Raw genomic sequence first — 20,253 nt, forward strand, 5'->3', positions numbered from 1 at the left:
GCAGGGCTCAGATGGCCCACTTAATAGCAAAGGCAGTACTCAGCACACCCTTACTACCCCCCCCCCCCCGGAGCATGGCTTAAGCTGTGTGAATTCCTCTCGGTTCACTTCATCCCTTCATAAGCCAAACACCTCCTTTTGCTCCCAGCCACAGTGTTCCCCTTTTGGAGTTCTTCCCCTGTCAGGTTCTGCCTGCTCATCCAAAGGCGCCTCCTTTTTCGAGATCCTTTTGGTACTCAGATAATAAAAAAGTATCCCCACTGGGGAGAGAACCTGCTAGACAACTTCTGCTGGCCCAGCCGTTAACCTGTCCTTTCAGAAGCAGGACTCCTGTGTGGTCCTATCTGCATCACAGGGCCCCAGCTGACCTACCTGGCTATTTGCCTATCTTGCACAAACAGAAAAGCAGTTGGCTGAAAGAAAGAAGCTTGCCACCACAAGCAGTGTGTTTGGGAAGCTGTTGGTCTCCTCAGAGCGCTGGTTCTCATGCTGGCTAAGGCAGGCAGCGCTGAAGGACAGGCGGGCTCTCTGGCTGCATGGAGGTGTCACCACAAACCTGTCCTGGGACGATGGCCTTCCTCCAGGGCCCCATCGCCTACAAGCCCCAGCATGCCCCGCGCCCAGCGCACCGCTTCTGCCCCGGAGTAACTACAGCTCCCAGCAAGCTCTGCGCCTCATCCCGGCCTGGGGGCAGCTCTGTACGCGCGAGGCACGCCGGGAGTTGCAGTCTTCCGGGAGGGGTGTGTGGATTGGCTGGAAAATGGGGAGGCGGGCCCAAAGGGGCGCGCGCCGCGTAAGACCAATGGCGACGAGATTCGGGATGAATGACAGCGCTTTGGGCAAATGGGAAGAAGAGAGCGGGCGGCCGTGACGGGCGGGAGAGCCCGCGCGCTTTTGAAGGCGCGGGACGGTTGGCGGCTGAGGCGGCTCTGAGGTGAGTGAGCGCGGCTCCCCGCGGGCGGCACCGGGGGGCTGCTCAGGCGGGTGCGGGGTGAGGGCGAGGGCCTGGTGCGGCGTTGGGGGGTGGGTGCGGGGTGTGGGGAGCCGGGGTGAGGGCCTGGTGTGGCGTTGGGGGCTTTGGGGTGAGGGCCTGGTGCGGCCTTGGGGGGTGGGGGGGTGCTGGGGCCAGGGCCTGACATGGCGTCGGGGTGCAGGGTGCTGGGGCCAGGGCCTGGCGCAGCGATAAAGTTAAAGTTATGGAAAGGACTGTGCGTGGCTGGGGCTGACAGTGGAGAGCTGCTCTGCAGGGAACAGCTTACGGCATCCTCAGGTTAATAGTAGAAGAGTTTGAACCGTGCTCATCCTCCCCACACCTTGTATCTTATACCCCAGCTACCCGCAGGCTCGCTCGTGTCACCCTGTGCTTCCAGAGCCCTTGGCTGAGCGTGAGGTCGCACAGCCCATCTTGTAATTCCCCTTTGCCAGTGCTGCTGTATTCTGAAATTGTGTAGCTCTTGATACAGCTACGCAGCTGACGGTTTTGATTTCCTGCCAGCGCTTGTGCGGTGGCCCACGACAGCTTGTCGTTTGTGGGTCACCCTTTGGTCAACCAGCAATGCATAAATATTGACATGTTGTGAAGAACCTCCCCCTACTGGCAGATTATTGAATAAGTTATTCTTTACGTGGTGGTCTAGCAGCTTTTGAACTGACTGTGGATATAGGTAGGCGGAGAGCAAGAAGGTTGATAGGAACCACAGCAGTGAAGTCTAGAATGAGCTTTCCGAAAGGAATATGGGAGACAGAAAGCAAAACTCATTTCTGAGTTATCCGACTCCATTTTAGAAAAGGGACTTTATATGATGCATTTGTCTGTGATGACAGGACTGGACTTGACCCAGAGGATCCTTTCTGTGTGTATCTTTCTTACAGCTTAAACTCAAGTGAAACATAACCCCAAATTATTCTAGTCTCTGTCATTCTGTCAAAAATTATAATGTTCTGTCATGCTTGAACTGCTTCCATTCAGTGTTTCTTCCCAGTCCTTCAGCATCTTTTCCTTCTTTACTAGGCCTTTTTTTCAGGCTATTAAAAACATGTTCTTTCAGGCGCTCTGTTGAAGACATGGCAACTGTTACTCCACGAAAAAGGAACCATAGTTCTGCTGATTCTGATGGGTATGTTAACGAGTCATAAGTATTTTTTTTTCCCTTGGATTAAAAAATATCTTTTTTCTAATGCTTTGCCCTACATGTTGAGAATAAAATAAATGTTTTAAATCCTCAAAAAGTTTTAATGTAAAGTGAAAAAAATATTAAGGTGGTTATGAAATGCACTGTCATTAACCTGTGCTTATCATTCAAGGACATACTAACACTTTATATCGTACTGAGCAGCTTGAAAGTTTTCATTTAATGTATAGGGAACCTTAAGCTAAAAATGATCATCAATCTATAGCACAACATATAGACTGAGAAATGAGTAAAAGCCGTTACACTGACCTAATACTTTGCAGGCCTAGATTACTAGTTTGCATTAGTTTACATTGGAACTTTTTTTCTTCTTCTTTTTTTTTTTTAAGAAAAGAAAGATATCTTGTTTTGATAGTCACCTTTATAAAGTGCACATCCATATACAGGACACTTACACCTAAAACTAGCCCTAAGCAGGTCACAAAACCAGTAGAAACTGGTTGTTAACTGATTGTTAAGAAACTTCAAAATCCTGGCATTTGCATTTCTTTGTGGTACTATTTCAGAAGAAGAAGAAAATCCCATTTGGGAAGATTTTGATATACAGTAGAGAAAAACTTAAAGCTCTGCACAGATTGTCTAAATATTCCTCAAGTGTTAATAGAAAGAAGGTATCTTTATATATATGTGTGTGTAAAACTGTTTATTATTTTTACCCTAAATCTGGTAGAGGAGAAGCCATTGACCGTGATCAAAAAAGAGTTTTAAATCTGAAAGAATAGGTTGTTTTTTGTTTTTTCATAACTACTAGCTGAACAGATTTTTCTCATGTTTGTCCTGTATTTCCCCCACAAAAATATTTCTGAGTGGAGACCAAGAGTGAAGTTTGATCTGTAAATTGGAATGACAGATACTTGAGAAAGAGCATACTGTTCCAGTACTTACTGAAGAAATTCCTTGCTCTGTTAGGAACCGAGCAATCATATGATATGTTACAGACAGAAAGAGGAACTGCTGAATGTGTCCTTTATATAAAACTATATATCTCTCTCTGTTTTTTTGGCCAGCTAATTCAAAAATTATTAGTGAGGAACTGACAAATTTTTAGGTTCTCACATAGCCATCAGAGTGGTATAAGACTTTTGCCTTTTGGAAACTGGTATAAAAAAAAAAGTGGGGAATATTTTGCTTTTTCCCCCAGCTTTATCAATCATACAGATGGGGGGTGGGGAAGGGAAAGACAAGCTTTTTCAGAAGCACAGATCTCAGTTGACAGTCCGAAACGTATCGGGCATTTCTTTTGCTTAATCATTGACAGCACTGATTATGCCAGCAGCATTCCAGAAAGTAAAATGACTGTTGTTTCCCTGCACTTTAAGAAGTTCAGGCAGGCAAATAGATTAGTTGCTTAAAAAAGAAATGGTGTGAATGGCAAGAAATTCTTATGCCCTATATTGATCTCTGTTCATGTTTGGTACAGGGTATGTACTAACATAGGCAACTAGTTTGAACTAAACTTCAGTGTTATTTAAGCAAAGCAGTTACTGAAAGGTTTTCCATAGTACAGATATTTGGCTTTTTAATTTTTTTTGTAGTGCATCCTTAGCTTTTGAGACTCCAGTGAAAAAACTGATGGTGGACTTTGCTGAAGATTTCTCTCCACTCAAGAAATCGAGAAATAATTGGTATGCTTCTCAAATAAAAAGGTCATCTAGCTCCAGGGATGAGCATAAGGAAAACGAGGCTGTACCAACGAAGTCACCACTGTCAAAGAAGCTGGATAATTCTCCCCTTCAGACAGCCAGTGTTCCCACAGCTGCACGTAGGGAATTTGCAAATTCTAAACTATCCCCAAAGACTGCTGCCTCATACAAGTCCATCGTGCCTGTGGTGTCCTTTTATAGCAAGGAAAAGCGATACTTTACCCCTCTTGAGAGGAAACAATTGAATGAGAACTACCCTGTTGGCGAGAGGAGAAATGATGAAAATCTCCCAACCGCCGGTAGGACCGAGAAGACTGATGTGAACGTCAGCAGGAATATAAGCTCAAGACCAGCCAAGCATACAACAAATTCCAGACATGGCAAAGCTGTCCCCAGAAAGCTTAAGAAAGCAAAGGGAGATGTACCACCTGGTAAACCCAGCATAGAGAAGGAGAATGCTAATTGCCTAATTAAAAAGAAAATGGATTCACCTTTCAGAGTCCTGAGCATGACAGTAAAACCAGCTCTGAAACTCCAGTCAGGAGCAGCATTCTTTTCTGCCAGAAAGAAATCACACTCTGGTTCTAAAAAACTACCTGTAGACCATAAGTCACCCCAGGGTCTCCCCAGGTCTCCACAAGGAAATGATCAGCCCACGTTACTGACATCTAATCAGTCTAATTCAGCTGATACAAAAAAAAGTCTTGAGACTAGTGGCATATTGAGAAGTATTTCTGTGCCTCAGAAGAAGGGAAAAGAAACCAGGGAGGAATTTACAAGTCTCAAAATTCAAGAGAGAGGTACAGTTTGTGAAGGAAAGACATCTCTGCAGAAGAGTGAGAGCACCTCTGCCGTTCAGTTTTGTACTTCAGGATCTCCAGCTCTGGAAGATACTGATGCAGAGAACAGGGTAGGTAGAGGTACGACCAGGTATTTGGGTGACAGGCACTGAGCTTGCTTTGCAAGCTGGAAGTAATGCACACTCTCTTTACTCAGCTATAGGGTACTTAGTAAGACACGTTAGTGGATTTTGCCTAAGAAAACGTCTACAGATTTGTTCCTGCCTTATGAAGGCATAAAACTGTGGCAGACCTCTAGTAACTTCTTATTGTCATCCCTGTCTGTTACTACTGCTACGCTGCAGTGAAATACTCCATTTGTGATAGCTGAAAGGAAAGTTTTTTGGATGGTGTTTTGCAAAAGTTAATCTGTATCCTTCCCTCCCCCGCTCCCCCCCCCACCATCAAGGGCAAAGCTGGAAAAGAATTTCTTAAACATGTCCTTTTTTTTTTGTCTCTTGTCTTAATAAATGTAACAAATGCCAAGTCTGACCTTCCTGAATTTTGTGGGAAGTTTTGAGCTTGTATCCTAGGCATTCTCCCTAGGTATTCTGTCTTTTTTCCAAAAGAAAAAAAGATACTTCCTCAAAACTGGGGGAAGGAAGCATTCTTGAGAGCTCTGCTGCAGTACTCCTTGAAGTCTTCCCCCCTACACACCTTTTCCTGGCCTTAAGCCTCTTAACGAGTGAAGTAGTCAGTCAGAGAAAGCAAAATTGATCTTTATTTAGAGATTTCTTCTGTGTCATAAGAATCTTGTTTGCTGGTACTGCCTATGCAATAATTTGAGTGATGCTAGCAGGCTTTGATCTGGTCTGTGATTATCTTTTAGCAAGTATTTTCTTGTTAGAAATCACATGTGCTGGTTTTGCAGCTCCCTTAGCCAAGGAAGTGAGGCTAAGCCCAAGCTTCTCAGGTTTTAAACAAACCAATAGTGAGTTTACTGAGCTGGTCTATATTTGAAGAATTTTAACCTCTTAGTGCATTATTGAGGAGGTACAAGCAATTTTTATCTGTTGCTGACTTAGCAGTGAACATATTCCCAGCGCTTGATAGGGAAGAGGTTTTCTGGGATTTTTTTTTTCTTTTTTTTAGGGAACCTCTGTCAAAATAATAATATTAAAAAAAAGAAAAAGGGATGAAAGCATAATTTTTTTAAACATACTTTTAATACTTGTGCAAATATGTCTAGCAGTGCTGGAATGGTTAAACTTAGAAACGAGTCTAGCTCATTGCCAACCAGTTAATTCTTGCCAGACCTCACTTTTAATTTTATGATTTGCTAGAGAATTGTTTAGTTTGGGATGTGGATTTTGCTTTCTAACTTAGTGCCTAGGTGTGAAAGGTAAGGGTGGCGGTGGAATGAATGTAGCTATAAAACATGAAATTGGAACAGGTTTTCATACTATTTCATTATGCCTAATGCCATATTTTGCTGTTGCATTCTGGCATCTAAAATGTATGGAAATAGGAAGGGACATTGGAATACGTTAGTAGTAGTTCATACTAGGCATTGAAAAGAAACAATGAACCAGGTGGGAAGTTGTTTTTATAGGACTAATATGTTTTATATTCCTGCATTGGTTCAATAAAGGAAAATTTATTGCCTTCTTTGTTCACCTGTACTGTATCAGTATATCTCTCACATTCCTGATTTTATTGTCAATGTGTTTTTACAATGCAGCGTTAATAAAAGACAAATGTTGGCTTGTGCAATCTAATCTTGCACATGCAGTAAAAAATACAGTTTGAAAGCATTTGGGTCTGCTGTGACTGCTTTTGTGTTGGCAAACCATTTCTCAGAGAGTAGTCTGAAGAAGAGTGCATGAAAAAGAAACAGTGACTTTGTTATTGCAAAATCAATATAGGCCAATCTTGGGCCTTGATCTAGTCTCAGATCATTCCTGGTAGAGCTCGTTGCTTTATCTGATGACTCTCCAGGGTTCCTGATGAGATAGGAAATAGCACATAGTCATGTAGAAAAGAACAGCGTTCAAGGCAAAAATCAGTTTTGGTAAACTTTAATTTTTATTGGATATTTGCAGGAGGCTTCCAAAAGCTATGAAGTTGCATAGTTCTAGACAGAAAATGAAGCAGAGTCCCAGAAATGCTAAACTGAGGAAGTAATACAAACCTCTACGTTTAAGATTTATTAACCCTTAAAAAAAAAAAAAAAAAAAGGCAGTAGCAAGTGAATTGACCATACATAAATGTTACTGAGAATCAAGAAGCATGGTATGATTTGTCATAAGTTCAATTTGGCCTTACAGTAATCAAAGGGAGGTAAATGAGAAATATGTTGATGATATTCTGAAGTCCACAAGGCTGCAAGTAACCTGCAAAAAATGAACTTTTCTTCAGTGCTGAGATGCAGCATGAGGTTACAAATTCAGCATCCAGTTATAACATTAATAATGATGAGTAGTCTACTAAGACTATGTTTCGTTATTGTAAAATAACAACCATCATAACGTTTCATAATGTTGTTTAATGCTTTTTCTGAACATCACCTCTGAACTATATTTGATTAACTTTTCAGGCAGTCATTAAAAAATCATGTGAAGACTTATTTTTTTGTCCTAATAATTTGTATTAATTTATAGGATTTTGATGAAATCAGTTCTTCCACAGCCTATGAGTCAGATGATCAGGAGATTATTCCTTCAAGCCAATCTCCACGTGAGGAGAATAAGAAAGGTGAGTAAGATTATGCATGTCTTGGTGTCTGACTTCTGTTGCTGTAGGAAATTGAGGTGGAAGGGATTTTAAAGTGTTTTTTTTTTTTTTTTGTTAGGTTATTTCCTTTTCCCCAACAGGACCAACTCTACTTAAGTCATGTATTTTCCTTTTTTCTAATAGACTAGAGGATAATGATTGAGATTCCACAGTCTCCCTGACAAATCTGTTTTAACGTTGAACAATACATAAATTTATTTTTATCCTCATGTCTAACCTATCTTCCCTCTTCACCTGACTAGTTTTCCCATTCCCAGTGGGATTTGAGAAATTATTATATTTGAAACTTATTATTAGCTCTCTCCACATTCTTTTCTCTCCAGGGTAAATTAACCTGGTTCTTTCAGCTTTCAAGTCTTGATTTCTTTTTTTTTGTTTGTTTTAGTTTTGTTTTTCTCCCCAGACTGAACCATATCTTTACTGTACTCCACAATGGAGCTCCATCTGAGGCCTTACTGGCCCAGAGCAGCAGAAAGGGAGTAGCTCATGTTTCACATACAGTGCTGTTGTATACATTTCCACAAGAAGCATTGTGTTTTTGCCATGCATTTGGTTTGAAATACACAACAACCCAAGTGTTTAATACACAGCTGCTGCCCAGAGAGTTGATCCCTATCTTTTATTCTTGCACCTGTTTATTTCAGTCTATTTGCTTCCGACCATTTTCAATTTAAGAATGCTTTCTAAATTAGATTTTTAAATGCTCCTATCTGCTAGCAATTATTAACAAATTTAGAAGCATATGTTATTCCTTCATCCATTTCATTCATTAAATTGTTTATTCCTGATGGTCACCGAGAGAACTCTATCCTTTTTCTTTTGACAGTGAATTATTGGCATTTTTTGAATGTCACTTTTTTCCAGTTTGCCCCTCTTACAGTGGTTTCTCCTAGATCGTGTTTCCCTATTGACACAACACAACAACAGAAGTTATATAAAACCTTTACGACATCTATTGTTTCTTTTCTTGAGAATGACAGGTGGCAATAAAAAGAAAATATGTTGCTTTAATGTTATTTTTATTAAGGCAAAATAATATGTTGGCTTCTGCCTGTGATCTCATCCTCCAAATATGTGCTAATATGAGCCAATATGTTTGTAGAAATTGAGGGTGTGTTGTTTGATCCCTAATTTCCTGGTTTCTTCATTTTTCCCTTTTAAAAATAGGTAGTATTCTTTTTTCTAGCCTTTAAATGTTCTCCAAATTGCCTCAGAAGCCTCGAATTAATTCAATCTTGGCTAATCTGAAAACATTTGATTGATTTAATTGTTCTCTTTGCATTTTTCTTTAGGCCATGCCAAGTTGATACCCCCTTTGTGTCTTAATTATGATCACATAATCACAACTGGTCACAACTAATTATTTTATTGATGACATATAAAAGGCATTAAATATTTTGTCTTATTTTATCATCTGTTTTAGTGTTCCCTCCTCTTTCAATAGCAGATGCTTCTTAGTCTTCCTCTTCCTACTATAGAATGCTTTCTTGCTGCTGTGCCCTTTCTAGGTATAGCTCATTTTGCATTTTGGCATTTCTGATTTCAATCCTTCATGTTGTTGCTATGCTTTCCCCTAATTTCTGTTCCCTGTGTGATTCCTTGAGTTCTCAGTCAGTAAAGAACTTATGATTTAGCCATGTTTGTTTTTTAATTCACTTCTTCCATGCTGGGGTAAATTGTACATCTGGTCTTAATCTTTTTCTTGAGAAATTGCCAGCACTCCTTCACTTTTTTTTTCCCCTTTAGACTTGCTTCCCATGGGAACTTATTTATCCGATTTTGGAATTTACTGAAGTTTGTTTTCTTGAAGGTCATTATTTCTCTGCTGTACTTTCCCTTCTTGTTCCAAGGAATCATGTACTCTGCTGCTGCCAGCCACATTTCTTTGCATTGTCTCCACCTCTTTACTGAGACTCCCTCATTGTTTTCTCCACCTGTAGCTGTCCTCAGGCTGTATTGTTCAACATGAAAACAGATTTGTCAAGGAGACTGTGGAATCTCAGTCATTACTGCCTAACTTATTAGAAAAAGCTGTCCTTGTCTCATTCCAAAAGCTTGCTTGACGACGTTGGCCTGTTGGACAACACTTGCCTGTCACTCTTCCAAGAAGTGTCTGGGCCTTGTAACATCCTGCATTTATATGAAGTCTTATGCTTTTTATCATGTATTAGCATCCTCATGACTCCTTTTCTATTTGTGCTATTAACAAGAAACTTTTTTGGGGTGTCCTGTTTCCTAGAAAAAAGTGGTTCAACTTTATGGTATGTTTTTTGGAGGCTGTTAGGACCACCTGTTTTGCTCATGTATGTTAGCATGTTTTCTGTAGTTACTAAGGAGTCTTTGTCCATGTGCAAATGCAGTCAAAATATTACAAGAGCAGAAAGCAGCCAGCAACTAAACTTTCTGTACTGGAAGGGAAATATTCCTAACTAATAATTTATTTGTCATTCTGTACCAGCTTTGCTAAATTATCCCAAAACTTGCATCTTGTATGCTGTAACCTAACACTGAGTCTGTGATTTTTCCCACCTTCTCCAGCATAAAGAAGCTATAGCATCAGGCTGTCTTAGCCAAAGGAATGGAACATAGGAATGGAAACCGATGCTTGATTTAACGTTATTTATTATAATAACTTTATAAATAGCCAAGGAAACACTACGCTATTGCGGCAGGATTTTCTGCTTGATGTAATTGTTCAGAATTCCTGTGTGAGAGGGTAAAGCATAGGATAGCCCGACCAAAGTCAATTAAGTGAATTGAAGGTAACTATCTCTGGATACCTATCATGAACAAATTTTATTATATTACAGTGTCAGCAACTTTCTGGTACTTTTATAATCTATTATATATAGGAGTCCAGTGTTTCATACTTGTGCGTCATTTCAAAGTCTCATTGATTCCAGAATTTCTGTTTCTGTGTATCCATACGTTCTGTAATTAAAAACTACTTTAAACCACAATAACTTTACTCATCTTTTGCAGTATCCTCTTCAACTGCTGTTGTCTACCCCATATTTAGTGCACCCTCTGCTAGCAAGAAAAGGTATGTTACTCTTTGCTAACATTTCCAGAATGATCAGAAGTGTCACATATGCAGAATCATTATTTTTTAAAAAAATAATACTTATTCTAAAAGTCATGATAGCTCACCTTGCTGTCTCAGTGTGTTGAGACAAAAGATGTAATTCTTGTAAGCTTTCAGAACCTGTTTTTTTAAAAAAGGAAGATGAAAAACTAATGTTCCTTTGGTTTAGGGTGCTAATAGCCTGAAAAATAAGGAAATACCCCCCTTCTACCTGCCTTTAATACATTTTTATTGTAAATTTGGATAGATTACTGAGCTAATGGACCTCACTTTTCCAACTGAAAAAGAAGTAATGGTACTTCTCTCTTAGCTGTTGTTAACATTTGTGATAAAATCACTAGAACTAGGGGACTGATTCTGGATATGTTCATCACTAAGAAGGGCAAAGCCTTGATGTCGTTTAGGCCCTGTAGTGTTTCTTTTACTTACTTATGTTGCTTTTCTGTGTTGTTTATCTCCCTATCTGGAGCTTTCATAACCAGCAGTAAATTAGCTGAGTTGTATGTACTGGCTGTTCCTCGGATATCTGCATCTCTCATTAGCCAGAGAACCTTGACATATCTAGCTACAAATTTGATTTTGTACCAGGGTTGTCAAAACAAATTGTCTTTATTCAGACAGTCTGGCAAATGCGGTGTAACATTGCTTGCTGCCCATTCAATAAGTGGTGAAGCATTGCTCTCCATCACTAGAATCTGAGAAAGCATAGGTACATACATTTTAACCTGTTGCACTATAGACAATTAGCAAGCATAATGTATATTCATAAATTTACCACACATTCATCACCAGTCAGTCTGTTTGCCTTTCTTGTCCTGATGCTCTGAAATACTCTTATTCTTTGAATTCAGTGTCAAACTGATGCTGCTCTGGCATCAAGTTCACTGCTTTTCTGTATTACCTTTTCCTTGGGTATGTTTTTGATACTGTTACAATGCAGTGTCTAACACTGACCAACATCTTCATGGTTTGCACTCTGGGAAGTATCTCTGTAAGAGGTACTGCTAGGCAGAAGATGCCTGAAGCATGAAGATCTAACGTAGTTGCACTAGTGAGATGCTTTTTGTTGTACTGGTTTCCTGAGAAGTTTAATACAACAGCACCAGGCAGCAGTGTGCTCAAGACTTCTGCCATTTGATCTAGCTGCCAGAGGCAAGACAGAAGTTATAATAAAAATGAGTACAAAGAGTTAATTGAAGCACCTACTCCTCTCTTCCACTTCCCCGCGTTCACCTGAGTGGGTCTTTCATAAGTCTGGGCAGTGTTTGGTATTTAACATGATGTAAATGAAACACAAACATGCATGAACTGCCTGCTTAAATTACTTGCAGGCACTAGGACTTATTTTACTTGTATACTTGTACAAACTGGTGTGCGTGCTTCCGATCAGCTTATTTCTTCAATTAATTTGCGGCCATGCTCTTAGACTTCTAGTGGGAAGACTTCTGTTTTCTCACACGAGAACCAGAGCTACTAATCCCTCTCCCTTATTGAATCAACTTCTTGATACATTTTGTTAACAATAAACGTTCTGAGCCTGGTTTATTGTGAACATAAAAAACACTTGAAATTAGTTCTAAAAGAGCCAAAATAAACATTCCAAAATTTGTCACACTACTGTAGTCTTTTGCCACAGAGAAGTGTTGAAAGAGGGATCTGATTACAGTATTTACTTTGCTTCCTCATGTGGCTTTTCAAATACCTTCCGTGGTGCAAATGGAACTCTGGAATATGTGAAAATCCTGGTGTTTGTGATTAACTAAAAATTGATCTTGGATTTACTGTCATCTCTTGGGAAGTGATGAGCACAAACTTTTCCTACTTAAAGTCACTGTTTTGGAAATTCTCCTTAGAATCTAAATCTAGAAAAGCAGTTGGTGCTTGTATCTCTAAATTAGTTTTATGTTAAGGTTCGTTGCTCAACAGTTAGAACTTCCCACTTTAGGATTGCTTAGGAAATGCCACCTTACATACAAGAGCCTAAAGGTAATGTTAGAAAAAATGGTGTGCAATTATTAATAACCCTAATATGCGCTTCCCAGTAGCTCAAGAGCATGTCATAAATTAAGAATTCATATAAAGACTCCATCCGGATCTTTAGCTATATGAAAAATTCCTCTTGGCCTTGCCCTCAGTCTGCTCACCTCTTTGGTTAGCTGTGTATTATGCCTCAAAGGCCAGGAAGCTGTCCCTAACAGATCACAGGGGAGAGCTTAGCTCCAGCACCACGGGACCTTCCCTCAAATGCTGCGGATCCTTTTGTCTAAAGGTGTTGTTAGCATGAGGATCCTGGATTTGTGGTGATGAAGCAGAAAATGGGTGGGGAAGGGGTCTTGGGACCCCAGCAGTGTGTGGAGCGTGGCCTTCAGACCAAGCTACAGTAAATCTTGGCCAAAACTTTGTCAAAAATCCTTGTATGCCTAGATGAAAATGCTTCTTAGGTTATTGGCGTTTGATTTTTTTTTTTCATTTTGTTCCCCTTCTTTTCACAAGGGGAGATGAATGATGTATTGTCTACTTACAGTCAGCCTTCCTCACAAAATGGGAATAATTGAGGCTTTGTAAGGTGATCTCAGATGATGCTCCTTCTGCTGAGACTGGCAGAACAGGACATTTATCCTTGCCTCATGTCACATTGCCCAGAAATTTAGTTGTTTAGAGTTGCTCAGACCAAGACGTTGGATTATGGACTGCAGTGCAGTCGTCCAGCAAGGCACATATTCTCTTTGCCTATCTCACATTCACAGGTATCTGTAGTTACATTTCTTTGTGCTCATCTCTTTGAGCCCTTAGATATTTGAGGACCTTACAAAGCCAGAGGGCTCCTAAACGAATAGAAAGGTAGACTGTGTGTTCCCCCTTGCGTCCTTGGTACAGAGTCTCTGACTCTGGGATGTGATTCAGTGCCTGACACTGGCTTTTGGCGACCTGTTCTGTTGCCTGAGTGTTGACTTTATTGCCTGAAGGCTGTATCTCAGTGCTTAGTGGCTACAGTCCTCTGCCAGGATTTCAGGTTTGTTGCCCTTTGTCTTGAAAAGGGAGGTATGGTTTTGAATGCCTGGAGTGTAATGGACACTGAACCCTTGCCAGTTGTAGTAAGTGGGATTCTCTCTAGCCATGTTTTTAGGTAAGAGATTACAGCGGTAATTTTATGCAGAAACTGAACATCTAAGGGAATATTAGGAGCATAGCTGTGGGATTGTTGAGGGAAACTTTGTTTTTGGATCCCAGTTGGATTCAGGTGCGAGTGTGTCAAGCGCTGAGCAAGCATGGAAGCGTTTTGGATGTCTAGCTGTGATTAAGCAGTAGTCTGAGGATGCAACTACTGGGTTTGGGCACCCATACTTTTTTTGCCCACAGTTTCCATGCTTCATGGATCCAGGCCTCTGCTCACTTTTTGTTGTCTATCCCTTTGTGATTTTTCAGGACACAGGCTAACGTAGATGAATCAGCTACTCCATGCGGATCCAGCCCACCTGCAAAAATGGCTCACAACTTGCAGAAAAACAAGAAGACAAAAGAACTCTGCAAACGCTCCAAAGATCAGATGATAATTGTAAGGTTCCCTTCAGGGTATTCTGGATCCTTTGGGTAGCTTGTGACTATGGTAGTGAGGAAATGAGAAATATGTCTTGAGGCTAACCAATAATGAGATTTCCTTGCGTATAAACCTCAAACAAACCACATTGCGACTACCATAACAGGACAGTGATTAACGTATTCAGCACTGTACTCAACTTTAAGTATTGAATAAATCTTTTTCCAGAAGTTCAGATGCTAGGATAGTAGGAGTAGCTGGGAAATATATTTTTATGGTTTCCCTGGGACTAACACTTTTTTACATTTCAAAATTAATAAGACATTTATGGAACATGATATTAAAAAAAAAAAAGCTCAAAAAAGCCTGTATGGATAATATAGGAGTGAATTTGTTTGACTGTTTTTCCTTTCCCACAACTTCATGGCCTGCTGTGTGAGCAGCGTCAGCACAGTACTGCAACCACAGCAGCAAATGGCTAATGTCAGCAAGGGCAGTTCAGAAATGGGAATGTGGGTGTGTGGGTTTTCTTCTTCTTCTCTCTCTCTCTTTCTCTTCCTCTCTTCTTCTTCTTAAGTCATTCTGTAACTAAGATTTTAGCCTGAAATGTAGGTCTGTTAATTCATGGTTGCCCATTCAGTAGATGTGTGTCTGTTCCTGCTGTTGTCTGAAGTCATTTGCAGTCAGCTACAGGTTGCCCATCATGTATGTGGGTTTCCAGAAAATACACCCTCAGTTTTGATTTTTTTTTTTTTTTTTTTATTAAACTCAATGAAATCCATGACTTTTTCAGCCCCTTTCCTGAGGAAATGGGGCTTACATGATCATTCTTGTCTACTGATTTGCCCTTCTAGCAACTTTCTAATCTATTAGACAATTTCTGCCAAATTTGACAAGAGAAGCAGAGAACTCAGAGATGCAAATTCTTGAGTGTTGTAAAAACTGGTCCATGTGGAAGGGAGGAACCCAGGTGAGTGCCTGCCCTGAGAGGAAAGCTGCAGTATGTACGCGATAGTCTTCCGTTGCCCTCGCTCACCGTGGCCTGGCTGGCCAGCTGGCGAGCCACAGGCTCTAAACCAGCCGCAGCGCAGCGCCGCTTTGTGTAACTAACTGCTGGTCGGGCAGATGATGGAGCAGGGACGGACTGTAGATGCTGTGAGATGAGAGGGGAGTCCACACTGGGCCCGCAGGGAAGGGAAAGCAGCTGCTGCTGCATTAGCAGGCAAAGCAGGGAAATAAGACACAAATCCATTTAAAAAAAAACCCTAGGCTTCATTTTGTTTCACTGCTTAAAGAACAGCCTGCTGTTTGTTTGTACAACTGACATTTAATGCCTTCTCTTCTCCTCCCTGTGTCCTGACAAATAAAGCAAGCCATATATTCTTTTTCAGATAAGTAAAACAATACAGTCTTTTCACCATTTCCCTGGGGTTTTTTGTTTTTTTTTTTTAATGAATGTTGCTGATGTGTCTATTTCAAGGCTTGTTCCAAACAATGGATTCATCATATGCCTTGAATAAGTAAATGTTGTATAGTTTTAAATGTTCTTCAAATAGACAAAAGCTTGTCCTCCTCTTTTCAAATGAAAATGAAACCAAACATTCGAGTCTTTAATTGTTGTTATACCCAGTTCTTAACCTGATTCCTAAACTGGTTATTTTTTTGAACAGCTGTTCAGAGTGCTTGGTGTTCCTGCTTAGCTGACTCTGTTTCTTACCAGGATGCCGGTCAGAAGCATTTTGGGGCTGTTGTTTGCAAGTCATGTGGCATGATCTACACAGCTGCTAGCCCAGAGGATGAAGCCCAACACATCCAGCACCATGAGAGATTCCTCGAGGGACTCAGATATGTGGTGAGGCAAAGGTTGCATTTGCATGTGAGCTAAGGAACAGTGGAGGAAGTAGTGCGTATTATTCAGGTACAAAGTCAAGACAGCTGCAGAAAAGGTTTTGTCATCCAAAGGGGAGGTTGAAATGTAAGTTATATTCAATTCCAGCAAACTGTCTGTGTTCATCAAGTTGATAAATGTGACTTGACTTTCTTCCTGAGAACTGAAGTGGTTCAAATTACACCTTCAACTGCCAAAGTCTTCACTGAATCACTTCCTTTCTCTTGCTTGATCACTAACTTGTTTTTTTGTTGTTTTTTTATTCTTTTCATTGGCAGGGCTGGAAGAAAGAACGGGTCGTGGCACAGTTCTGGGATGGGAAAATTGTATTGATTCTTCCAGACGACCCAAAATACGCTGTCAAGAAGGTGCAGTTTTTTAGTTTGGGGTTTGTCCTGGGTTAGTTCTCTGCTGGCTCAGCTCCACGAGCTACCTCAGTGCATGACCATGTGTTGCTTGCCAGTGCGCAGGAGGGAATGGGAGAGCTAGGTGGGATCGTGACAGCTTGGACTTGAGCAATCCAGGTTGCTGTGGACATGCATCCCAACTGTCCCACTGGAGAGGGACAGCTGCTCCGCTCCCAGTGCCGAAGCTCTTGTTCTTAAATGACCCACATAACCTGGTCTCTCCTGTACCAAGCACGAGGGATCTGCAGTTGTTCTAGCTCTTGGATGCTGGGAAACAAGCCACTTGCTCTCTCTGGGCATTTATTCGCAGGGGCAGTTCCATGAGCTCCAGGAGGTATGGTTTTCTTACGCAAATGCACTTTGTTGGAGTGAGTGAGTAATCCGTTACCTGGCACTGAAATCGCCACAGCAAGAAACAGGCTGGTATGAGCAGCCACAGGGCTGGGGTGAGAGGCAGCTGTGCTGCGCCCTGCGGCAGATGTAGCGGTATGAAGACGCTGCTGGAGCCTGTCCTCCCGCTCCGATTGATGTCATTGGCTCGGTACAGCACAAGCTGAAAAATGCTGCTTTTGATGCCAGGGCAAGATACTTAACTCTGTTGTCCAAAGGACTGCTCTCTGTAGCTGCAGAGACTCCTTTTCTATGGAGTTTGCTGAAGAAAAGTGGGTTTTGGACACCTGTGCTTTAATTTGCCTGTCTGTGAGGAGACAGTTGCTGTTACAGGCTTTCTTCTTGTTAAATGGGGAAGCCCCTTGTTCAAAAACTGTTTCTGAAGAGACCATTCCTAAATAATAGGCACTGAAATGCAAGACTAGCTACATGTGCAGCAAGAACCTGGTATCACAGGGAGTTGCAAAGCATTCTGCAGCTACAGCATTAAGCCTTACCTTGAGTGACTACAGAATTATATTGGGAGAACAAGCCCCATTTCTGGCAGGGTTCACAAAGGATTTTTACGTGCAAACATAGCTCCGTTTTTGTTTTCTTAGGCAGATGATGTGCGAGAAATTGTAGATAATGAACTAGGATTTAAGCAAGTTACATTGAACTGCCCAGCCAAGACTAAAATGTATCTGTTTGTGTCCAACGAGAAGATGATTGTTGGGTGTTTAGTGGCTGAATCAATCAAGCAGGTACGTGTCATTAATTGTATGGGTAGGGGGCTAAATGTCGGGCTAATGACTGGGGTTGTTAGCATAAGCTATGTCAGAAATCCTGGCCTTGCATAAGAAAGAGAAAAATAAAATTAATAAAATGGCTTTGGAGCTCGAACTCTTGTCAGAGATGTTGCTGATGGGAATTTGTACTGACTGATAGGGATATAACGAGCCTCCATTTGAACCTGGTTTGGGTACCACTTTATGCAGTGGTTTGTCTTCTAAAACAACAGAAGTCATGGTTGGGGTTATAGGTATGTTGGCTGCTGTATGTCCTTTGAGGAAGGAGTAGTTCAATGGCTCTGTTTGTCCCTGGCAGGCTTTCCGGGTGCTGTCGGAGCCGGGAGCGGCGCAGTCCCCTGGGCAGGACGCCCTGCAGCACCAGCGAGCCTGGCGCTGCTCCGCAACGCCCGAACCCGCCATCTGCGGAGTCAGCAGAGTCTGGGTGTTCAGCCTGATGCGCAGGAAGGGCATCGCGCGGCGCATGGTGGATGTGGTCAGGTAGGGAGCTGCGCCAAGTCTCTCCTGCCCTGGAAACCCAGGAAAGCAGGGAGCAGCGGTGGATCGGGATTCCTGTTGATGCTTATTCTTGAGGAGAAAGTGATGATTGCAGCAAAAAGCATTTAGAAGTAAATTGGGTGCTTTGTTCCTTGAAGGAAAGGTATAAATTTGTATCATTAAGCAAGTCTGAAATCCTCACTTCATAGTGAAGAGGTATCAAGTAGGCGGATTAGAAATACATAACTTAAGATCTGACACAAGTGTGAGCCAAGTTATAAAGTGCTGGGTGTACCATGAACACTGCTCCATTGACAGGTTTTTTAAAGAAAAACTATTTCTGTTGGAAAGGAATATATTTTTTTAATTGAACAAGTTGACATGCCTGAAAACTTGAGTTTTTCCAGGTGGGGAAACTCCAAGCGTTTCAAGTGTACTTAGCTTTGATGAAATTAAAAAGAATACTTTTGGGAAGCTTCCCCATGTATTAATATGGATCCTTGAGGTTTAACTTGATAGTCTGTGAGCCCTTAGTAATACACATCATCTTTGCATGTAGTATCTGCTCACTATTTATTTGTAAAATATGGATAGCTATTTTGAGCTCGGTATTCTTAAAATTCACCAGCCAATGTTTGATTTCCATTTACTCCTGTGGTTAGGGTTTGACTTGCTAGGAGATGTGCTACCTCCTTCAAACGCAGGAGGTTCCTGCGCTTCCAAGCCTGTAGGAAGTAGGGGACAAAGGGACCTCAGTGACCTCTAGGTGCCCAGGAGACCCTTGCTGGGGTGGGCTTTGCTCAGGACCTGCTCTGGGACATGAAACTGAAACCTCTGGGCTTCGAGATACAATTGTAAGGGGTGTAATGGTGTCTTGTGTTATCCTTTTTGCTAATCTTAAAATTCCTCCTGGATTGCTTCCTGGTTAAGCCAGAATCCAAGACAGCAAACTGTTATCTCTGGTTTGAAAACAAGGGTATAAAAGAAGTGCCAGCTCCCTCTGAAGAAGGGCCCGGAGAGAATCTCCACCGTGGAGTGTTTTACAAGTCAGATAAAACAGCCGATTCCTTGCGCTGTGCTGATAGCTCTGTTGTCTTTCAGGAACACGTTCATGTACGGCTGTTACCTAAGCACAGATGAAATCGCCTTCTCTGACCCGACACCAGATGGCAAGCTGTTTGCAACTAAATACTGCCAAACCCCTAACTTCCTTGTTTACAATTTTATCTGTTATAATCAAGTCAAATCAGTTAGTGTAAGCTGAATCAAAGCTTAGTTTGTTAATGCATCTAAAACAATTTGTGTTTTTAAAATAACATTTTAAGTGTTGTTACTGGGCCAGACTGCATTTTCCTACCGAGCACTAGTTGTTCTCTCCATCTTGGGATCAAGCTGTGAGAAAGGTGTGTCACTTTCTGTACAGAATTGTTATATATTTTAATGTATAGTGTGAAACCAAGCATGTGAAAGCTTGCTTGGATTTCAACTAGATTTTAAAAATGTTTATTCTGAAACTAAATTTTATTGCAAGTAAATTAATTTCTTTCAAAGTTCCATTAATATAAAGATGTCTGTTTCCCCCTCATGTGTGGGTACTTAACTCTCAGAGCTCTCTGCTGTGCGCATGTTTTGGCATCGCTGTAGACAGGAAAAGCTGCCTTTAACTAGCTACTTTAAATGGGCAGGAGATGAAGGCAAAGGGCATGTCTGTGGCCTAGGCCTTAGTACAAGCAGGCACATACAGGCTTGTGCAAATATGAGCAAGAGCTGTCTTAAAACTGAGGCCTGTAGACTTTCAAAGGCAGGCCTTCCCCTGGCTCGAGGGCGTAACAAGGGGAACGCTTGCCGGGTGTGGATTTGGTGGTGGTGCATGGGAAGCTGTCACTCGACGTGTCTGTTCAATAAACTTTGTCTGAAACCTTAGTGCCTGAGCTCATTTCTGTGCCCGTAAGCGATATGGAAAAACAGCCAAAGCTCTCCTAATTCTTTGAAAGGGGAGGGAGGAGGACTCCAGCTCCCACCTTGGTCTCCAAAGAGTGGCTAAAGCCAGGAGCTGAGGGAAGTATATGGGAACAGGACAAGTTTATGTTATAAATCTACCAGCCTTTATCCAGCTGTGAGTCAGAGATTTCCTAACCTAGCAGTGTTTGCTTTAATAATGCCCCAGTCAGTTTTTCTTGAACAACCTACACAAGCTTTTACTGTTGCACAATCCTGTGAACCACCCTGTTGTTGCAGGAAGCCTCCCACTGGTCTCGTCTCCAGGCTCTGCG

General features: G+C 41.6%; 1 protein-coding gene across 1 annotated transcript; it reads left to right on the forward strand.

Moving 5' to 3' along the window:
• The first annotated feature begins 786 nt into the window (after nucleotides 1–786).
• ESCO2 (establishment of sister chromatid cohesion N-acetyltransferase 2) lies at nucleotides 787–19,903 on the forward strand. The gene is made up of 11 exons (XM_026116587.2): nucleotides 787–934; nucleotides 2,049–2,117; nucleotides 3,728–4,745; nucleotides 7,275–7,368; nucleotides 10,390–10,450; nucleotides 13,919–14,048; nucleotides 15,751–15,882; nucleotides 16,197–16,286; nucleotides 17,315–17,458; nucleotides 17,802–17,983; nucleotides 19,082–19,903. Exons 1-11 carry the CDS (start codon nucleotides 825–827, stop codon nucleotides 19,242–19,244), a joined length of 2,193 nt encoding a protein of 730 aa, XP_025972372.2. The 5' UTR covers nucleotides 787–824; the 3' UTR covers nucleotides 19,245–19,903.
• The last annotated feature ends 350 nt before the right edge of the window (nucleotides 19,904–20,253 follow it).

The sequence above is a fragment of the Dromaius novaehollandiae genome, chromosome 3 (genome assembly GCF_036370855.1).
Source record: "Dromaius novaehollandiae isolate bDroNov1 chromosome 3, bDroNov1.hap1, whole genome shotgun sequence".
Lineage (NCBI taxonomy): Eukaryota > Metazoa > Chordata > Aves > Casuariiformes > Dromaiidae > Dromaius > Dromaius novaehollandiae.